Genomic DNA, 20,935 nt, shown 5'->3' with positions numbered 1-20,935 from the left:
TGCACAAAATATAAACCTTTAAATGTCAGAATCATGTGATTTTGCTGCAGTGAAAGTCTGACACTCTTGAACCAATAGTGTTTGTGTTAAATCATGTCATTCACAAACAAAACAAGGAGTTTGACACAATGTCCTTCAGAGATGTTTTAATTCAAATTAAATAAATGTACAGCTGTTAAACACAATGACACTGGCACTTTTGGACAGACAAAAGGAAATTGGTGATGTTGGGTTATATTTACAAATACAAAAGAAAAAGATATTTGTCAGGAACATTTTGGATGAATCATTAAAACCTCTATTTAATGTTATTGTAATAATGAAACAAATGTATAAAATTGTCCTTATCTCTCCTACATTTAAAGGTCCTGTATTGGGCAAAACTGACTGAGTTTTAACCCATGTTAGAATGTTACCACCTCAAAAACAAAACCAGAGTTTAATTTTGTTTCATTCACGCATGTTTGAGTAACAAGTATTAGTCTGTAACATCTCCAAAAGTCAAAATGCTCTGTTCCACCTTGTGATGTCATGAAGTGGTAGTTTTCAAGTTAACTGCTCCTTTTACCTTTTGTTTAGAAAGGATTGGAAATGTCAGGGCTGAAATTAACTCAATGATTCTAGAAATGAAATTAAATGAAAAACACAGTGGAGCACTTCCTGTATTACCACATGATGACATCACAAGGTGGAACAGAGTGTTTTCTGCAGGGTTTGTGTGTTAAACATGTGTGAATGAAACAAAACACAACTCCAGGTCTGTTTGTGACGAGTTAACATTAGAATAGATCAGAAAATAACGTAAGATGGATCTTTAACCTTTTGCAACTCAAGAAAAATGACTCTTATCAATTATTCCCAAATTATTCATTCTACCACATATCTCATCTATGTCCTGAGCTGTATTTCTCTGTTTGTTCTGAGCCTGAGCTCATTGAGGCTGATCATGAGCGTTCACCTGAACATTCACCTGAACATTCACCTTTTCTTCTTCTTCTCTTGTCTCCTGCTGTGTCTTTGTTTCCTGACGCTTCTTCTGTTTTTCCATCTGCTGACGTTCTGCCTCAAACTGTCCTTTTCTCTGTAATGACACTGAAATCACCTCCTCTAATGTCTTTATTTGATTATCAAGTAGTTCAACTGTTTCCACAAAAAACATCTTTTCTGTCTCCAGGGCTTCAGTGTTCTGTTGAAACCACCTTTTTCTCTGTGCATCTATTAAACTGTTCATTTTATCAATTGTTTTGTGAGAATCCTCCTTGAGTTTCATTAAGAAATTCTTTGCCACAGTCAGTGTTTTGATCACATCATTGATATAACGCAGCACAGTCTCAGTCTTCTCCAGATTTTCCTTGAGCTCTGGCACAGACTCCTTCAGGTGAAGTCTCTGTGTCTCGTCTTGTTGCTTCAGTAGATTTATAATCTCTTCTTTCTTCATTATACTCTCTCTTTCTTCTTTTTCTCCAAGTTCAGTGCTTTTACTGTCAGATTTCTTTCCTAGAAAAAGAGACAAAATGGACCAAATGAATCGATGCATCAGACGTCAAAATCCTCAGTGGAAGATTCCACCATCACAATGTGTAAAATCCCATAGAGCGACAGAGCGGACCATAATAAAATGTGACATGGAGGAGGCTCAGGAGCATTTTGGTCTGTAAGGTCTGGAACAGTGAAACCTGACTTTAAAACAGCTTTATCCAGCAGCTGTGTGTTTGACAAATGAGCTGGAAATTGCACCTTCATTGTTTAGACGTGATGCTCTTTTTATGTATCTCAAATGTTTTATTCTTTTTATTGTTTCATGTTTGGATCAGCTCTGTGGAGCATGATGTTTGTCTGTTTATTATTTTTGTGACTTTGATGTATTGAAGCCGAGTCCAGCTGCAAACCAGTTCTACTGTGGATATAAATAAAGTTTCCTGAACCTGAACTGACACTAAAATATAAATTGCAGATCCTTAGACTGGTAAAAGTTGTAAAATCATGAGTGTGTCTGCTCTGACTGCCCCACCTCACCATCTGTGAGACTCTGAAGATCAGTGGAGAACCCTCCTCCTCACTCAGACTCACTCGGTCCAGTTGGGACTCCAGTTTTGGGCTGGTTGTTGTGGTGTGACATTCACACAGAGGAGGCTCCACCTTTGAAGCTGCATGTGTAAGACTGTGTGTTCACACGAAAACTATTTATTAAAGAAAAGACGTGTGGTCGGGTCCAGCGTCCGACAAAAACAGAATCTAACAGATTTAATCTGGAGCCCTGTGGCTCCACCACTGCACACTGAGCCGCCTGAGCTTATTTCATATTTTGAATAAATGGAATACTTAAAGCCACTGGACAAGAGCTGCAAGATTAACATTTTTCAAATCAAAATGATTTCTGGCATCATAGTCCCCAAACCCTCTGGAGAACACTGCTGTGAGATGTAACAGGTGTAAAAACGAGCTCGTACCTCAGTCTATTCAACTGTTCATATATTTTTGACGTCATGTTCTGTCTGTAAATGTAAATGTTACTGACTCCTGCTCCAAGGCAAACTTATCCCAGAGGAGACACAAATATGAAACTGTAAAGAGTAAAAAAGTATTGACCATGTTCAACATGTGCATTATATTATACACTGTGTTTATGACAAATGCATGTGGCACATGTCACTCTTTCAGTTAAAATACAAAGGAATAAGATCAGGTTTATGATGTAAATGAAGAAAACAGAATAGGCTCTATAAAAATAAATCATAGAGTAAAAATCTAAAAAAAAAAAAATAATTGTAAACTTTCCCTGGTCCAGTCGTCGCTATATGTGTGTGTCTCAAAATAACAAGTGAAAATACTAAATCTGGACTTACTTTTAGTTTTATACTTCCATGCGACCAAGACAGCAACTGCTGCAAGAAACAGAACCAAACTCAAAGAGAAGAGGATCCAGGACAAAGAGCAGGAGGGACAAGGCTCTGGGAAAACATCTGAAAGAAAATAACATTTCAGTCATTTAATTTTGTTACTGCAGCGCAAAATGATGAGCACAGACTGATGGGTTCAACTCTACACTGAACACCTCAACCTTATGTCAGAACAGACATCCAACTTATACACATGAAAATGATTGAGTGTAAACAGGAAACTGCAGCCAAAGGGACAGCAATAAGCTGTTGAATCTGATCTAAATATGTATTTAATATTTATTTAATCCCATCAGGGGCAGATGGAGCAGAGGATTCTCTGTCCTGACCTGTGATGCTGAGCTGGGCCTCTCTGCTCTGGCCGCTCTCCTGTTGTCTCACTCTGCAGGTGAACGTGTTGCCGAGCCTCTGCTCCACACTCAGTCTGCTGCTCACACTGAACAGCTCCTCGCTCGCTCCTCTCTGAGCCTCAGTCCTGAGCAGAACCGTCCCCTCTGAGTCCAGCCACTCCAGCTCCGGCTCCGGGTACCAGCCCCTGGACTCACACCTCAGCACGGGAGACCCCGAGCGCTCTTTGATCAGGCTCATCGAGGGAGGGGCCACGGACACTGGAGCAGACAGAGGTTTTGTTAAACATGCCACAGGACACAGCCCCAAACACTTTTATACTCACTTTATCAACATCACCCTGTTCTTATATGTAACATGACAAGAATACAACTGTTATAGTGCAAGATGTTAAACTTGTTCAAAACACTCACCGACCAGTAGAGTGACCTCCGCTTTGGTATCAATCTGGGGGATGTAACATCTGTACGTGCCCCTGTCACTGAGTCTGACTTGGTTCAGACTCAGGGACATGTCCCCCTGCTGCAGTCGGCTCTCGGACACAGAGGTGCGGCCCAGGTACAGGGAGTTCTGGTCCATGAGGAGGTCCAGACCGTCCCGGCGGATGTGGATGTAACGCGGCGTCAGGTTGTGCCGTGACCACTCCACCACCATGTCCCTGAGGTCTTTAACAGGGTCCAACTGACAGGGCAGAGTGACATCACTGCCAACGGGCGCTATGATTGGCTGAGAGGGAACGACCAGTGTGTTCTGACCTGAGGAGATCATAACAAACATTACAATAACAATTAGTAAATATGTTTCTGTGCCAGTGTTGAAGAGTAAAGCAAAAACCCTGAATAAATAATAACGTAAAGATGACATCACAACATTTATTGGGTTCACAGTGTTGTGATGTGGCTCAGCCTGTGTCACTCTGAATTGAGTTCTACATTTTATCACTCCAGGCTGAGAATAAAGCAGACATCTTCCCTGTCACAAATGTACAAAACTCTTAACTTCTGTATGTTTTTCACAAACTAAATAGTCCATCCATTTTCTTCCGCTTTATCTGAGGTCATCGAGGCCACAGTCTGTGCAGGGAGGCACACACTTCTCTCCACACACACTTCCCGAGGCGTTACCAGGCCAGCTGAGAGACACAGTCCCTCCAGTGAGTTCTGGGTTTTCCCCAGGGTCTCCTCCCAGTGGGACATGCCCAGAACATCTCTTCAGGGAGGCGTCCAGGAGAGATATTCCAAAACAGGTGGCCAAGCCACCTCAGCTGCTCCCCTTGACTGGAACAGCAGCATCTCTACTCTGAGCTCCTCTCATGTGACTGAGCTCCTCACTCTGTCTCTATGACAGCCACCCTGCGGAGGAAGATCATTTCAACGGCTAGTATCTGGGATCTCGTCCTTTCCGTCCTGATTCCCCTGTCGTTGGAAAACACCCTCTGGTGCCCCTTCTTAAATGAGGACCACCACACCGGTCTGTCATGTCAACTAAGACAGCTCATAACATCCAGAGACTTTAGATACTCAGGAGGGGTATCGGTCTCATCCATCTCCGGAGCCTTGTCACAGAGGAACTCGCCAACCACCTCAGTGACTTTAGCTTGGGTGATCGATGAGTCCGTGTCTAAGTCCTGCTTCCTCCTCAGAAGACATGGCGGTGGGATTAAAGAGATTCTCAGAGTATTCCCTACATCATCAGATAACATCCCCAATAGAGGTCAGCAGTTCTCCACCCGCACTGTAAGCAGTTTTGGTGAAACACTGCTTCCCCCTCTTGACGGTTTGCCAGAATTTCTTTGAGGCTGACCAATAGTCCTCCTCCATGGCCTCCCTGAATTCCTCCCAACCCCAAGTTTTTGCCTCTGCAACTGCACAAGTTGCAGCACGCTTAGCGTGTCAGTATTTGTCAGCTGCCTCAGGAGTCCTAAAAGCCAACAAGGCTCAATAGGACTCCTTCAGCCCGACAGCATCCCTTACCTCCAGCGTCCACTACCAGGTACGGCGGTTGCCACCACAACAGGCACCAGAGACCTTGCAACCACAGTTATGAGCAGCAGCATCAACAATGGAGAATATGGTCCACTCTTACTCAATGTCCCAAGCCTCTCCTGGGATCTGTGAGCTGTCCTGGAGGTGTATGTTGAAGACCCTACTGACAGATGTCTGTGCCAAATGTTCCCAACAGACCCTCTGTCATGATGCCTGTTTTGCTTTCCTCCTGTGTCCTCTCCCCCTCCCCTACCTGTCTGCCTGGAGCTGGGAGGAGTCCCTGACTCCTCCCGCATGCACCTGGAGCACATCACCGCAATCACCGTCACCTGCTGCCGAGTATTTGAGGGCTCGGCAGAATACACTCGGAGCCAGATCGTCCGCGTGTAAACGTGAATGCTCCATTTTAAGTCATTGTATTTTGTTACCTGCTTGCTTGCCTCTGACCGGATTTTTGCCACTCCTCAGATGCCTGTTCTCCCGCTTGTTTCTGCTCCTGCCTCTGTGCGCCAGTTCCGGTAAAGTTCACCCTTTGTCTTCACCTCCTGTCCCGTCTGGGTTCCCGGCTCGTCTCCCGTCCTCCGCCTTGGCTCTCACCTGTTGCATTATTCCTGCTCGGTCTCTCCTGGTCCTGTTCCTGGTCCCGTCTTGTCCCAGTTCTGGCTATCTCCGCTCCCGCTCCCGCTCCGGTTCCGGTCTGTCCTACATTGTCCTGTCCTGCGCCCGCCCGCTCTGCCTCCTGCACCTTGCCCCCAGTTGTGACTATTACTATTGACTTTGAATCCCGCACCTTGTAAATAAAACACTGTAAATCTGTCCCGAGATCTGCATCCTTTGGTCCGCACCTACACCCACCATTATGACACCCTCATGATACACTTGGGTCTTTCAGGTCTGTCTGACTTCCTCCTCTGCCTCGGATCCAATTCAAAACTTGGCAATGATTGGTTGACAGCTCTGCCCCTCTCTTGCACGGAAGTCCAACAACAAAACACCACTCAGGTTCAGATCAGGCCAGTCCTCTCAGTCACCCCTCTTCTGTTGTCACTGGTATTGCCCACGTCGGTGTTGAAGTCCCCAGTAGAGTAGAGTCCCCGGTCGGCGCACTGTCTAGTACCCCTCCCAGGGACTCCAAGAAGGCCGGGTACTGCATACTGCTGTTTGGCTCGGAGGCCGACACAACAGTGAGAGACCTGTCCCCAACCAGAGGCCCTCTCCCTCCACCACATGGCAGCTGAGCTGTGGGGCAATAAGCAAGCCCACCCCAGCTTGCTGCCTCTCTTCATGGGCAATGCCAGACAAGCGTCCAACCCCTCTCAAGTAGTTGGGTACCAGAGCCCAAACTGTGCGTGGCAGTGAACCCAACTGCATCTAGCCGGTACCTCTCAACCTCCTGCACAAGCTCAGGCTCCCCCCTCCCCCCAGCAAGGTGCTGTTCCACGTTACCAAAAACAGACACTGTGTCCGTGGACTGTGTTGCTGAGACAAACATCCTCAACCACCAGCTAGTTCTCGTTGCACCTGACCCCTATGAACCCCTCTGTGGTTGGTGAGCTCACCGTTGTCATTTCGGGCTTTGCTCTCATGGGCAAAGGCCCGGCTTAAATCACCATCCATAGAGCTAGAACCTGTTTGCCATGGGAGCCCCTACCAGGGAAACCCCAAAGCAACATAGCTCCATGGATCATTCAGGTACGCAAACTCCCTCACCATGATAAGGCGGCAGTCCAAGGGGGAGCTAAATAGTCTGTATTGACTCTAAAATAGGCTGAAACTCATCTGTTGGCGGCCCCATAATTGTTCCATTGACTCGGACACTTGGCCTTTGGCTTCTGCACAAACTTCAAGACTGATCTGTGATTGATCGGCCTGATTACTCTTACAGTGAATGAATTCTCATGAGTTTGTGAAGTCACAAATATTGTGAAAATGCATCTTGCTGTGTAAGGTTAACTATGTTTAATAACTTATAATAATTTCATAACTGATATTGTGAATATTCTTGGTGTGGTATACAGTACTGCCATCACAGAATATTTAACCTCATTTCTCAGTTTGACCATTGGTGAATGTTTATTATTTTTATGCACAATTGTTCCAGTGTTTTACTTACTCCAGCAAAAGTGAGTCTGCAGTAAGAAGACAGAAAACTGCAGCACATCCAGACTGAAAATCTGAGACAGAAAAGAAAAATCACTGAAATGAAGCATCACATTGAATTGTATTTTTTTTATTTTTTTTATTTTGCTAAATGCTTCTATGGTGGCGTAACTACAGCCAGACGTAAACAAAGGGGACATTTGTAATAAGCGTTTGCCCACAGGCTAAATGGATAACACCAGGTGATGTGGGGCAAAAAGCAGGTGCAGCGCAGACTGAGCTCATGTGACTTAATGAATGTGCAACACGGGACAATTTTGCCATAATGTGCAAACTGAGGCAGAAAAATGTAAGTATGTTTTAGCGGCTGCTGCCTGATCTGTGAGACAAAGGACAAAAGTGTGTGTAGATGTATGTTTGAAAAGTAAACTTAAGCAGAGGAAACACTGCTGCAGTTTGTGCACTAATGTTGCTTCAAATACATCCATCCGTTTTCTTCCGCTTATCTGATGTCGGGTCGTGGGGGCAGCAGTCTAAGCAGGGACTCCCAGATTTCCCTCACCCCAGACACGTCCTCCAGCTTCTCGTGGGACCCAGGCCAGAGAGACTTAGTCCCTCCAGCATGTCCTGGGTCTTCCCCTGGGCTTCCTCCCGGTCGGACATGCCCAGAACACCCCAACAGGGAGACGTACAGGAGGCATCCTGAGCAGATGCCCGAGCCTCAACTGGTTCCTCTCGACGTGTAGGAGCAGTGGCTCTACTCTGAGCTCCTCCAGTGTGATGGAACTCCTCATCCTATCCCTAAGGGTGTGCCACCCTGCGGAGGAAACCCATTTCAGCCGCTTGTATCTGTGACCTTGTCCTTTGGGTCATTACCCAGAGCTCCCCTGGATGCTTTAAATACAATGTTACAATAATGACGTGTGATTTTGAATCTGATGTTCTTTTTAATGTCTGGCCCATTTGTTTTTAACTAGTCCCTGACTGAAAATGAAAGTGAAAGGCTATTGGCCAAATCATTCTTAGAAAAATTCTTAGAAAGCCTTAGAAAAAAGACGCGTTATAAATTCGACTAAAGCATAATTTTTCAAAGCAGTGTTTCCAGGTCAGTTGTAGCGGGCGACTTGTTTATTAGGGTTGCTTAGATATGGCTGTTTTCGCATCTTTATGGACTAACACTTTCATCCAAGTGGTTATGGGATTATCAAAAGAAAAGAAAATGTCCATTTTACCTGTTTCCTCATTTCTTCAGGTCCGTGTCCACAGGTCTCATGTAGCGACAGAAGCGCCTCAAGACATCTCCAACTTTGTTCAGTGTTGACGTGTTTATTTTTATGTTTTTATAGTCTCCATTTGTTGACCTTTGAGTTTGTAGATTGTGCTAATGCCCCGTCTGTACTGTCATTATCATTATATCGTTGAATAATACACTTCACCCACCTAGTCTGTGTGTGATTGTGGTGTATGAAAAAAAATAAAAATAATAAATTAAATATTTCTCCTCCCTGAACCGCCACCTTAACGTGGTGAAGGGGTTTGAGAGCCCGAATGATCCATGTTGTCGGGGGCTTCATGCCCCTGGTAGGGTCACCCATGGCAAACAGGTCCTGGGATACTGGTCAGACTAAGAGCGGTTCAGAAGCCCCACATGAGGAGTAATACAACAAGGCCAGTTACATCGACCGGACTGGCGTTATAGGGCCCCCCTGGAGCCAGGCCTGGGGTGGGTGCTCGGCATCCGGGGCCCTTTTCCCCATGGAACCCGGCCAGGCCCAGCCCAAAGGAGCAATGTAGGGCCATCCTCCCGTTGACCCACCACCTGCGGAGAGTGCAAAGAGATCCAGGTGGCAGTCAAAGATGGGGGCCTCAAAGACCGGATCTCCAGACATGGAGACTGGCTCTGGGGACATGGAATGTCACCTCGCTGCGGGGAAAGGAGCCAAAGCTTGTGCAGGCGTTTGAGCGTTACCGGCTAGATATATTCGGCCTCACCTCCACGCACAGCTTGGGCTCTGGAACCCAACTCCTTGCCAGTTTCTCTGGCGTTGCCCGCAGGGAGAGGCGGCGAGCTGATGTGGGCTTGCTCATCGACAACATCCACTGGCAGAGGAGGAAGTCGGACAGACGTGGCAGGCCCATGCGCATCGTGAGGGTCTTCAACTCTCCTGCGGGAGAGCTTCTCCCTGATCCTGGGGGAGGCTGGGGACATGGACTCTCTCTTATGTTCTCCACCTCTATTGTCGATACGGCTGCTTGTAGTTGTGGTCGTAAGGTCTGCGGTGCTTGGCGCGACGGCAATCCCCGAACCCGGTGGTGGACACCGGAAGTAAGGGATGCCGTCAAGCTGAAGAAGGAGTCCTATCAAGCCTTGTTGGCTCGTGGGACTCCTGAGGCAACTGATGAGTGCAGGTGGGCCAAGTGTGCCGTGGGTCGTGCAGTCGCAGAGCCAAAAAGAGATTCTGGCAAACCATCCGACGCCTCAGGAGGGGGAAACAGTGCTTCACCAACACTGTTTACAGTGTGGGTGGAGAGCTGCTGACCTCGACTGTGGATGTTGTCAGGCAGTGGAAGGAATAGGATCTCCTCAATCTCACCGTCACATATTCTGAGGAGTAAGCAGAGACTGGAGACCCAAAGGAGGACTCGTCCATCACCCTGGCTGAAGTCACCAAGATAATTGGCAAGCTCCTCGGTGGCAAGGCTCCGGGGGTGGACGAGATCCATCCTGAGTACCTCAAGTCTCTGGATGTTGTAGGCTGTCTTGGCTTACACGTCTCTGCAACATTGCGTGGCGGTCGGGGACAGTGCCACTGGACTGGCAGACCGGGGTGGTGGTCCCTCTGTATAAGAAGGGGGACCGGAAGGTGTGTTCCAATTACAGTGGAATCACACTCCTCATTGTGTTCATTGCCTGCAGAGGTAAGTCAGACCTGTTCCCGGTGCACGTTGGACTCCACCAGGGCTGCCCTTTGTCACCGGTTCTGTTCATTATATTTATGGACAGAATTTCTAGGCGCAACCAGGGGCCGGAGGGGGTCTGGTTTGGGAACCACAAGATTTCATCTCTGCTGTTTGCGGATGATGTTGTCCTGATGGCTTCATTGAGCCAGGACCTGCAGCAGGCACTGGGGCGGTTTGCAGCTGAGTGTGAAGTGTCTGGGATGAGAATCATGAATAAATGAATAACAGATAATGCATCAACTTTAAGATACTTTAAAAATATAATTTAATTGTGTGCACATGTATTTTAACCTTTACTTACCCCAGCAAAAGTGAGTCTGCATGAGTAAAAACACAGAGAGCATCTCCACACCCATAGTGAAACTCTGAGAAAGAAGGAACAGCTGTCACTGAAATGACCTCATGACACTGGATCTTATAGACCAGGGGGGCCCAAACTCTTTTCACTGAGGGCCATATCTTGAAAAATATTTGACACAAAGGGCCAGTGGTCAATACAGACGGGTGTATTTAACATAGTTTTGACTTGATACTTTAAATAAGGCTTGAAATATTATTATTAGGTCTGTATGACAAGGAAATGTGATGTTAGATTATATTGGAGGATTACTCAAATTTGCCGTAAAAAGTACTGATTATGATCAACTAGGCCAGTTCAACTAGAGGCCTGAGGGCCAATAAAAATTGATCTTAGGGCTGCATTTGGTCCTCAGGCCATAGTTTGGACACCCCTGTTATAGACTAATTGTTTAACTGCAGTGTTGAAGTAAACTTTCTTTATCTTTATCTAAACAGGGCAACCTGAGGAAAGCACTGTCTCTTTTTCATGGACGCCCTGTTTAAAATACAATACAAACAAAATAAGTAAGTTTAAAAGTCATTTAAAACATTAAAAACAGATGTGAGTTTAAAGTTCATTATCAGATTATTAAATAACTATTATAGCACCAGTTCCAGTTGAGTTTGGTCTTGAAATGTTTTCCATTTCCAAACATCCAAAAGTCCTTTTTCCATGTCAGTTCTGGTGCAGCTCGTCCTTAACCTCATACAGTCATGTGATCTGGTCTTAAATGTTCCAGTATCAATGATTAACAAAGAAGTGAAGTGTTCTGTCAGTTTGTGAAGTCGTCTCTTGTAGATACAGTTCAGACAGTGATGTTCTCTTCTAACAGACAGTGATGGACAATGCACTTTTTCATAGAGAAACAGGGATGGGTTTAAATCCTGTTAGGAAACGAAGGGCAGAATGAAAGAGTAAATCTGAAGGTTTAAATCAGAGGCTGAAGTCTGGATGTGGATTATATCTCCATCATCACAACACAAACAAAGTGCTTCAACTATTTCTTCTGTAATTTAATGGGATACAATATTAGTTTCTGTAATAATCATTTCGATTTAAGGCTGTTACATGATTCTGAAACAGTTTTTTTTTTAAATGAGGATTTCATCTAATCAAAAATATATATATTTATAGGTGGTGACTCTTTCAGTCAATGAACCATTTAGTGCAAAGACTTTTAGCTTGAACATCACTTACATCAGGGGTGTCACATATAAAAACACAAACAAAGCTGAGGGCCATAGACTGGTCGCAAATAGAGTTCAAATCTGTGTGTTAATTACAAGTTTAACTGAACCACTAGACTTTTATTCATGTTTACATCCTCAGTGGGACACATTTAATATTTGATATGGCTTTGTTAAAGTAGATTGTCAGAAATGTACAGTAAAAAGTACTGTGTAAGGTAATATGGGCCAATTCAACTGGAAGCTTGAGGGCCGAGAAAAATTGGTTTGAGGGCCGTATTAAGATAGACTTGGTTTTATTTACATTCAATGATAATTTAAGATTTATGAAGGAATTTTGGATTTCATTAAAATCTCACTGTAGTTTTAAAGGCTCCTGATCTGCAGAGAAACTAAAGCTACAAACATCATGATTATTGCATCACTTTATGAAGATGTGAGTCTGGTCCAGAATCATCCCTGCTGTTTCTGGAGATGTGCAGACCCACCCAACACAACAGGGGGCAGTATTGTTCAAAATAGTCCAACACATGAGGCCTCACACTCCCATCTGAACATGCACAAAATATAAACCTTTAAATGTCAGAATCATGTGATTTTGCTGCAGTGAATGTCTGACACTCTTGAACCAATAGTGTTTGTGTTAAATCATGTCATTCACAAACAAAACAAGGAGTTTGACACAATGTCATTCAGAGATGTTTTAATTCAAATCAAATAAATGTACAGCTGCAAAACACAATGACACTGGCACTTTTGGACAGACAAAAGGAAACTGGTGATGTTGGGTTATATTTATAAATACAAAAGAAAAAGATATAAAGCACATTTTGAATGAATCATTAAAGCCTCTATTTACTGTCATTATGATAATCCAAAAAATATACAAAGTTGTCTTTTTTGAAAGGTCTTGTATTGGGCAAAACTGACTTTCCTCACCCTAAAACCTCATTAGAATGTTACCACCTCAAAAACAAAAACCAGAGTTGTGTTTTGTTTCATTCACATGTTTGAGTAACACTTTATTATTAGTCTGTAACATCTACAAAGCCCAAAATGCTCTGTTCCACCTTGTGATGTCATCAAGTGGTAGTTTTCAAGTTAACAGCCCCTTTTATCTTTTTTTTTTTTTTTTTTTTTTTTTTAGAAAGGATTGGAAATTCCAGGGCTGAAATGATCCAAATGATTCTAGTGAAGGTGTGTGGAGCACTTCCTGTATTACCATATGATGACATCACAAGGTGGAACAGAGTGTTTTCAGTTTGAGAAAAGAGCTCAGCCTAAATCTGCAGGTTTTGTAAGTGAAACAAGAGTGACTGAAACAAAACACAACTCCAGGTCTGTTTGTGATGAGGAAACAACATTAGAACAGATCAAAAAATAGTGTCATATGGACCTTTAACCTTTTGCAAATCAAGAAAAAAATTACAAATCAACCATAAAATTCATCACATCACATATCTCATCTACGTCCTGATCTGTATTTCTCTGTTTGTTCTGAGCCTGATCTCATTGAGGCTGATCATGAGCGTTCACCTGAACATTCACCTTTTCTTCTTCTTCTCTTGTCTCCTGCTGTGTCTTTGTTTCCTGACACTTCTTCTGTTTTTCCATCTGCTGAAGTTCTGCCTCCCACTGTCTTTTTCTCTGTAATGACACCGAAATCACCTCCTCTAATGTCTTTATTTGTTTACCAAGTAGTTCAACTGTTTTCATGTGCATATAGTTTTCTCTCTGCAGGGCTTCAAGGTACTGTGTCTGTTTGTTAGATTTATCCTTAATCAATACAGGACCCAACTTTTTTTTCTCTGTCTCTATTAAACTCTTCAGATTATGAATCGCTTCCAGAGGTTCCTCCTTGAGTTTCATTGATACATCTTTTTCCACAGTCAGTCTGTTAATCACATCATTGATATAAAGCAGCTCAGTCTCAATCTTCTGCTTCAGTATATTTGTAATCTCTTCGTCTTTCATCATACTCTCTCTTTCTTCTTTCATCATACTCTCTCGTTCTTCTTTTTCTCCAAGTTCAATGCTTTTACTGTCAGATTTCTTTCCTAGAAAAAGAGACAAAATGGACCAAATGAATCGATGCATCAGACGTCAAAATCCTCAGTGGAAGATTCCACCATCACAATGTGTAAAATCCCATAGAGCGACAGAGCGGACCATAATAAAATGTGACATGGAGGAGGCTCAGGAGCATTTTGGTCTGTAAGGTCTGGAACAGTGAAACCTGACTTTAAAACAGCTTTATCCAGCAGCTGTGTGTTTGACAAATGAGCTGGAAATTGCACCTTCATTGTTTAGACGTGATGCTCTTTTTATGTATCTCAAATGTTTTATTTAATTTCCTGAACCTGAACTGACACTAAAATATAAATTACAGATCCTTAGTCTGGTAAAAGTTGTAAAATCATGAGTGTGTCCGCTCTGACTGCCCCACCTCACCATCTGTGAGACTCTGAAGATCAGTGGAGAACCCTCCTCCTCACTCAGACTCACTCGGTCCAGTTGTGACTCCAGTTTTGGGCTGGTTGTTGTGGTGTGACATTCACACAAAGACCAGAGGCCCACAGTCTGTGAGTGTTTCACGCAAAAACTGAAAAGACGTGTGGTCGGCTCCAGCGTCCGGCTAAACCAGAATCTAACAGATTTAATTTGGAGCCCTGTGGCTCCTCCACCACTGCACACTGAGCCGCCTGATCTTATTTCATATTTTTTACTATACGGAAAACTTGTATCCACCAGACACCGCGTGCAGTCTGAGCCTGGGGTTCTGATGTGTAAATATTAAATTAAGGCAATAAACATTATTTACACAATTTGTCTGATATAATTTGTGTATAAGATTAACATTTTTCAAATCAAAATGATTTCTGGCATCATAGTCCCCAAACCCTCTGGAGAACACTGCTGTGAGATGTAACAGGTGTAAAAACGAGCTCGTACCTCAGTCTATTCAACTGTTCATATATTTTTGACGTCATGTTCTGTCTGTAAATGTAAATGTTACTGACTCCTGCTCCAAGACAAACTTATCCCAGAGGAGACACAAATATGAAACTGTAAAGAGTAAAAAAGTATTGACCATGTTCAACATGTGCATTTGATGGATTCAAAATATATATTCAAGTTATATTATGTTATCTCACTGTTCATTTTAAAGGTACTGTAATGTAATGTTCACTCTTTATTTAGTCATTTATATTTAACTATGTAAACTATGTAATCTGCACTAATGTTTGTTCTTGAGTCTTACAGAAAATGTCTTTTGAAAGTGCAGGATCCCATGGGAAGAAGGTCACTGTGAAACTGAAACAGAAACATCATGGGAGGATGTTTTGTGGAAAGAGTGACCTTCTGGAAATGCAAAAACAGAATATATTTCTCTGTGAATTTCGTCGTATGTTTTTACACTGCTTGCAAAGTATATGCCCCCCCCTTCAGAGCAACAGTGTGTATGTAACTAGAGTTTCTTAACTTTAATAAAAGAGGAGAAAAACGGTCGGGGCCTTCAGAAAAAAGGGTGCGAGGTGTAACTGTGATGTTGTAACTGGTTTTGCCTCCCCACTTTTTCTCCTCAATATTGAGACAAAATAATCTCTCTTGTCTTCTCTTCTCTTTTGAACTGTAATATAGGTTAAAAAGGTGAACCTATCAGCATTATATTATATACTGTGTTTATGACAAATGCATGTGGCACATGTCACTCTTTCAGTTTAAATTTAATCTATAGCTTTTTTTTTTATAGTTTAACCATTAATTAAAATACAAAGAAATACAATCAGGTTTATGATGTAAATGAAGAAAAATAGGCCCAATAAAAATAAATAATAGAGTAAAAATAAAAAATAATAATAATAATAATTGTGAACTTTCCATGGTTGAAGACGACCAGTCGTCACTACATGTGTGTGTCTCAAAATAATGAGTGAAAATACTAAACCTGGACTTACTTTTAGTTTTACACTTTGACTCGACCAAAACAGCAACTGCTGCAAGAAACAGAACCAAACTCAAACACAAGAGGATCCAGGACCAAGGGCTGATGGGAGAAGACTCCAGGAAATTATCTGAAAGAAAATAACATTTCAGTCATTTAATTTTGTTACTGCAGCGTAAAATGATGAGCACAGACTGATGGGTTCAACTCTACACTGAACACCTCAACCTTATGTCAGAACAGACATCCAACTTATACACATGAAAATGATTGAGTGTAAACAGGAAACTGCAGCCAAAGGGACAGCAATAAGATGTTGAATCTGATCTAAATATGTATTTAATATTTATTTAATCCCATCAGGGGCAGATGGAGCAGAGGATTCTCTGTCCTGACCTGTGATGCTGAGCTGGGCCTCTCTGCTCTGGCCGCTCTCCTGTTGTCTCACTCTGCAGGTGAACGTGTTGCCGAGCCTCTGCTCCACACTCAGTCTGCTGCTCACACTGAACAGCTCCTCGCTCGCTCCTCTCTGAGCCTCAGTCCTGAGCAGAACCGTCCCCTCTGAGTCCAGCCACTCCAGCTCCGGCTCCGGGTACCAGCCCCTGGACTCACACCTCAGCACGGGAGACCCCGAGCGCTCTTTGATCAGGCTAATCGAGGGAGGGGCCACGGACACTGGAGACAGAGGAGCAGCAAAGAGCAGAGAGCAAGAGAAGTGAGGAGGAGGGAGGAAAACACAAAAACACTCCTGACTCTTACTATTAGATTTCACAATTACAACTGTTACAGAGCAAGATGTAATTAAACTCGTTCAAAACACTCACCGACCAGTAGAGTGACCTCTGCTTCAGTATCAGTCTGGGGGATGTAACATCTGTACTTGCCCCTGTCACTGACTCTGACTCTGGTCAGACTCAGGGACATGTCCCCCTGCTGCAGTCGGCTCTCGGACACAGAGGTGCGGCCCAGGTACAGGGAGTTCTGGTCCCTGAGGAAGTCCCGACCGTCCCGGCGGATGTGGATGTAGCGCGGCATCAGGTCGTGCCGTGACCACTCCACCACCATGTCCCTGAGGTCTTTAACAGGGTCCAACTGACAGGGCAGAGTGACATCACTGCCAACGGGCGCTATGATTGGCTGAGAGGGAACGACCAGTGTGTTCTGACCTGAGGAGATAATAACAGACATTACAATAGCAATTAGTAAATATGTTTCTGTGCCAGTGTTAAAGAAGAAGCAGAACCACTGAAAAATTAAAATAAAGATGACATCACAACATTTGTTGGGTCCATAGTGTTGTGATGTGGCTCAGCCTGTGTCACTCTGAAATGAATTCTACACTTTATCACTCCAGGTTGGGAGAAAAGCAGACATCTTCCCTGTCACAAATGCACAAAACTCTTAACTCCTGCATGGTTTTCACAATAGTCAACTATAGTCCATCCATCTATTTTCTTCCGCTTTATCCGTGTTGATTCAGACTTCTCTCTCCACACACACTTCCTCGAGCTTTTGTGGAGGGGATCCCGATGCGTTCCCAGGCCTGTCAAGAGACATAGTCCCTCCAGCGTGTCCTGGGTCTTCCTCTGGGCTTCTTTCCGGTGGGATATGCGCAGAAAACCTCTCCAGGGAGACATCCAGGAGGCATCTGGCACTGATGCTCAAGCCACCTCTGCTGGCTCTCTCGATGTGGAGGAGCAGTGGCTCTACTCCGAGCTCCTCCCATGTAACTGAGCTCCTCACCGTATCTCTAAGGAAACGCTCAGCCGCCCTGCAGAGGAAACTCATTTCAAATGTTTGTATCCGCGATCTTGTACTCACCTATGGTGAGGACAGGAACACAAATTGACCGGTAAATCCAAAGCTTTACCTTTAACTCAGCTCCTTCTTTACCACAACAGTCAGATACAGCGACCACATCACTGCAGACGCTGCACTGATCCACCTGTTAATCTCACCCTCCATGCTTCCCTCAGTTGTGAACAAAACTAAGAGATACTTGAACTCCTCCACTTGAGGCAAGACACCTTTTTATCAAGAACCATGGCCTCAGATTTGGAAGAGTTGACGCTCACCCCGGCCGCTTCACACTCGACTGCAAACCGCCCCAGTGCCTAATGCAGGTCCTGGTTCAATGAAGCCATAAGGACAACATCATCTGCAAACTGACAGCAACTGACAGTGCCTAGAAATTCTGTCCATAAAGACAATGAACAGAACCGGTGACAAAGGGCAGCCCTGGCGGAGTCCAACATGCACCGGGAACAGGTCTGACTTACTGCAGAGAACACAACTCCTGCTCCGGTCACACAGGGACCGGACAGCCCTTAACAAAGAGCCCGGGACCCCATACTCCCAGAGCACCCCCCAAAGGACACCACGAGGGACAGGGTCGAATGCCTTTTCCAGATCCACAAAACACATGGACTGGTTGGGCAAATTAGCCTTCGAGGACTTGATGGAGAGAATAAAACTGATCCTTTGTTCAACTGGGACGAAAATAACACAGTTCCTTCTGAATCAAAGGTTCGACTACTGGTCAGATTCTCCTTTCCAGTTCCCTGGAATAGACCTCACCGGGAAGGCTGAGGAGTGTGATTCACCTGTAGTTGTAAAACACCCTCCGGTCCCCCATCTTAAATATAGACCACCACCCCGGTCTGCCAGTCCTGTGGTACTGTCTCCAGCCACCATGCAATGTTGAAGGACGTGTCAGCAAAGACAGCCCCACAACATCCAGAGACTTAAGATACTCAGGACGGCCCGATGAACCTTACAGTGAATGGATTCTTGTGAGTCTGTGAACTCAAAAATATCACAGGAATCCATCTTGCTTTATAAAGCTAACTACATTTAATAACTTATGATAATTCCATAACTGATATTGTTATTGTGAATATTCTTGGTGTGGTATACAGTACTGCCATCACAGAATATTTAACCTCATTTCTCCTTTTGGCCATTGGTAAATGTTTATTATTTTTATGCACAATTGTTCTAGTGTTTTACTTACTCCAGCAAAAGTGAACCTGCAGTAAGAAGACAGAAAACTGCAGCACATCCAGACTGAAAATCTGGGGAAAAAAAGAAAAATCATTGAAATAATCGCAATTAAAATAATGTGTGCCTTTTTTCTCTATTGGTTTCTTAATCTTGTTAAGCTGTGTTTGTATTGTATGTGAAGATAGATGCAATCAGACCAAACAGTTGGGTTTCAGATCTTTTTCCTTTAAAATGTGTCACATCTTGTCTTGTTTTAACTCCACATGTTCCATCCTGAGGTGATCCAGCTCCTGAAGCCTCCAGGAGCTCGTCTGACCACACCTCAGAGGGAGTGTCACATTCTTACTTTGAAATGTTTGTCCTCGGGTTCATCTCAAACTATATAAACCTGGTGATTTGCATCATCGGGGTCTGACTTTGGGGGAGATGCTTTTGGTAACTCGGTTGGACCTATTTTCATGAAATAAATAAACTCTTGGTCTTTGCTTCAACATTCATCAGAGTCTACAAAAAGAGTCTTTTTCCACAACAGTGATACAACTACAGCCAGAGGTAAACAAAAGACACACTTTTAATAAGCATTTGCTCACAGAAAAGGATAAAAAAAAAAAGGATAACAGCAGGTGATGTGGAGCAAAAAGCAGGTGGAGCACAGACTTATGTGACTTAATGAATGTGAAACTGAGGCAGAGAAATGTAAATATGTTTCAGAGGACACTGTCTGATCTGTGAGACAAAGAGGCAGTGTGTGTGAATGTATGTTTGAAAAGTAAAGTTTAAAAACAATATTGAAATAATGATGTGTGATTTTGAAGCTGATGTTCTTTATAATGTCCAGCCCATGTTTTTAAACTAGTCCCTGACTCAAAAATGAAAGTGAAAGTATTAAGCACAAGCATCACCCAAATGATTCAGCCAAACACACATTAACTCGACTTCAGCGTGACCAGTGTTTCCAGGTCAGTTATAGCAGACTACGAATTTAACTTTAAACCACGTGACTGTTGGATTATAGAAAGAATAGAAAATGTGGATTTTACCTGTTTCCTCATTTCTTCAGGTCTGTGTTAAGTCCACAGGTCTCATGTAGCGACAGAAGCTCCTCAAGACCACGCCCATCCGACTGTTCAGTGATCACCTGTTTATTTTTATGTTTTTATTGCCCCTGTGTGCGACCTTTCCCTCTCTCTGTGCTGCTCTCCTCACCTGCCCTCACTTGCCCCGCCCCCTGCCCCACTCACCTGTGACACATAAAGCCCTGACTGTAGGGAGGACACCATGGTTTAGACTTAGCGCTTCTTCGTTGGTGCACAGGCCTCTTGGCACGTTGCACAGTCTTATTGTACATCCTTGTTGTCTCTTGCTCCGATGGCTGACACATATTTTGTTGGTTAAACCAGGGTGACCAGTCATGAGTCAGTACATGTCTATTAATAAGTCATTTCCCTGCTTCGTTATTTGATTAGATTTATAGATAGATGTAGAATATGTTGTACAGGTCCTGAACATATATCTGCGTCACACAGCTGTAATAAAGTCCTCATCTTCTCATGACACTGCTACAATAATGAACTATAGCAATACAATAATAAACTATGGCAGTGGTTATGCAGAACAGCTAAGCACAGTTATTTATCCTAACAATTCCCTCCTTTGACACCTTTTTAGTTGTCAACCAAAGCTGTAATGAAGCACAATGATTAGAGATGTATACATTTTGGACAGAAGCAAAAGGAAACTGGTGATGTTGGGTTATATTTACAAATCCAAAAGAACAAGATATTTGTCAGGCACATTTTGAATCAATCATTAAAGCCTCTATTTATTGTCATTGTGAGAATCCAAAAAATATATAAAGTTTTCTTTTTTTAAAGGTCTGGTATTGGGCAAAACTGACTTTCATCACCCTCAAACCTCATTAGAATGTTAGCACCTCAAAAACAAAACCAGAGTTGTGTTTTGTTTCATTCACATGTTTGAGTAACACTTTATTATTAGTCTGTAACATCTACAAAGCTCAAAATGCGACGTTCCACCTTGTGTTTAGAAAAGCCAGGAAATTCCAGGGCTGAAATTATCTAAATGATTCTAGTGTGTGGAGTTTAAAAACACAGTGGAGCACTTCCTGTATTACCACATGATGACATCACAAGGTGGAACAGAGT

At 43.5% G+C, this 20,935-nt stretch overlaps 2 protein-coding genes across 2 annotated transcripts; both read right to left on the bottom strand.

Annotated features, from left to right (window-relative positions):
• Positions 1-931: 931 nt before the first annotated feature.
• Positions 932-8,636, bottom strand: LOC117386675 (selection and upkeep of intraepithelial T-cells protein 6-like). The gene is made up of 5 exons (XM_055229233.1): positions 8,566-8,636; positions 7,347-7,407; positions 3,662-4,003; positions 3,230-3,508; positions 932-1,497 (listed from the first exon to the last, which is right to left on the bottom strand). The coding sequence occupies exons 1-5, from the start codon at positions 8,575-8,577 to the stop codon at positions 932-934; spliced, it is 1,260 nt and encodes a 419-aa protein (XP_055085208.1). The 5' UTR covers positions 8,578-8,636.
• A 332-nt stretch (positions 8,637-8,968) lies between these two features.
• On the bottom strand, positions 8,969-19,884 carry LOC117386674 (butyrophilin subfamily 2 member A1-like). Its single transcript, XM_055229232.1, has 7 exons — positions 19,811-19,884; positions 18,781-18,841; positions 16,592-16,933; positions 16,164-16,442; positions 15,781-15,897; positions 13,620-13,878; positions 8,969-9,152 (listed from the first exon to the last, which is right to left on the bottom strand). The coding sequence occupies exons 1-7, from the start codon at positions 19,820-19,822 to the stop codon at positions 8,969-8,971; spliced, it is 1,254 nt and encodes a 417-aa protein (XP_055085207.1). The 5' UTR covers positions 19,823-19,884.
• Between the last annotated feature and the right edge of the window lie 1,051 nt (positions 19,885-20,935).

This window comes from Periophthalmus magnuspinnatus, chromosome 18 (assembly GCF_009829125.3).
Source record: "Periophthalmus magnuspinnatus isolate fPerMag1 chromosome 18, fPerMag1.2.pri, whole genome shotgun sequence".
In the NCBI taxonomy this organism is placed as follows: domain Eukaryota; kingdom Metazoa; phylum Chordata; class Actinopteri; order Gobiiformes; family Gobiidae; genus Periophthalmus; species Periophthalmus magnuspinnatus.
Note: the sequence above shows the minus strand (reverse complement) of the source record. Positions and strands in the feature narration are given on the sequence as shown.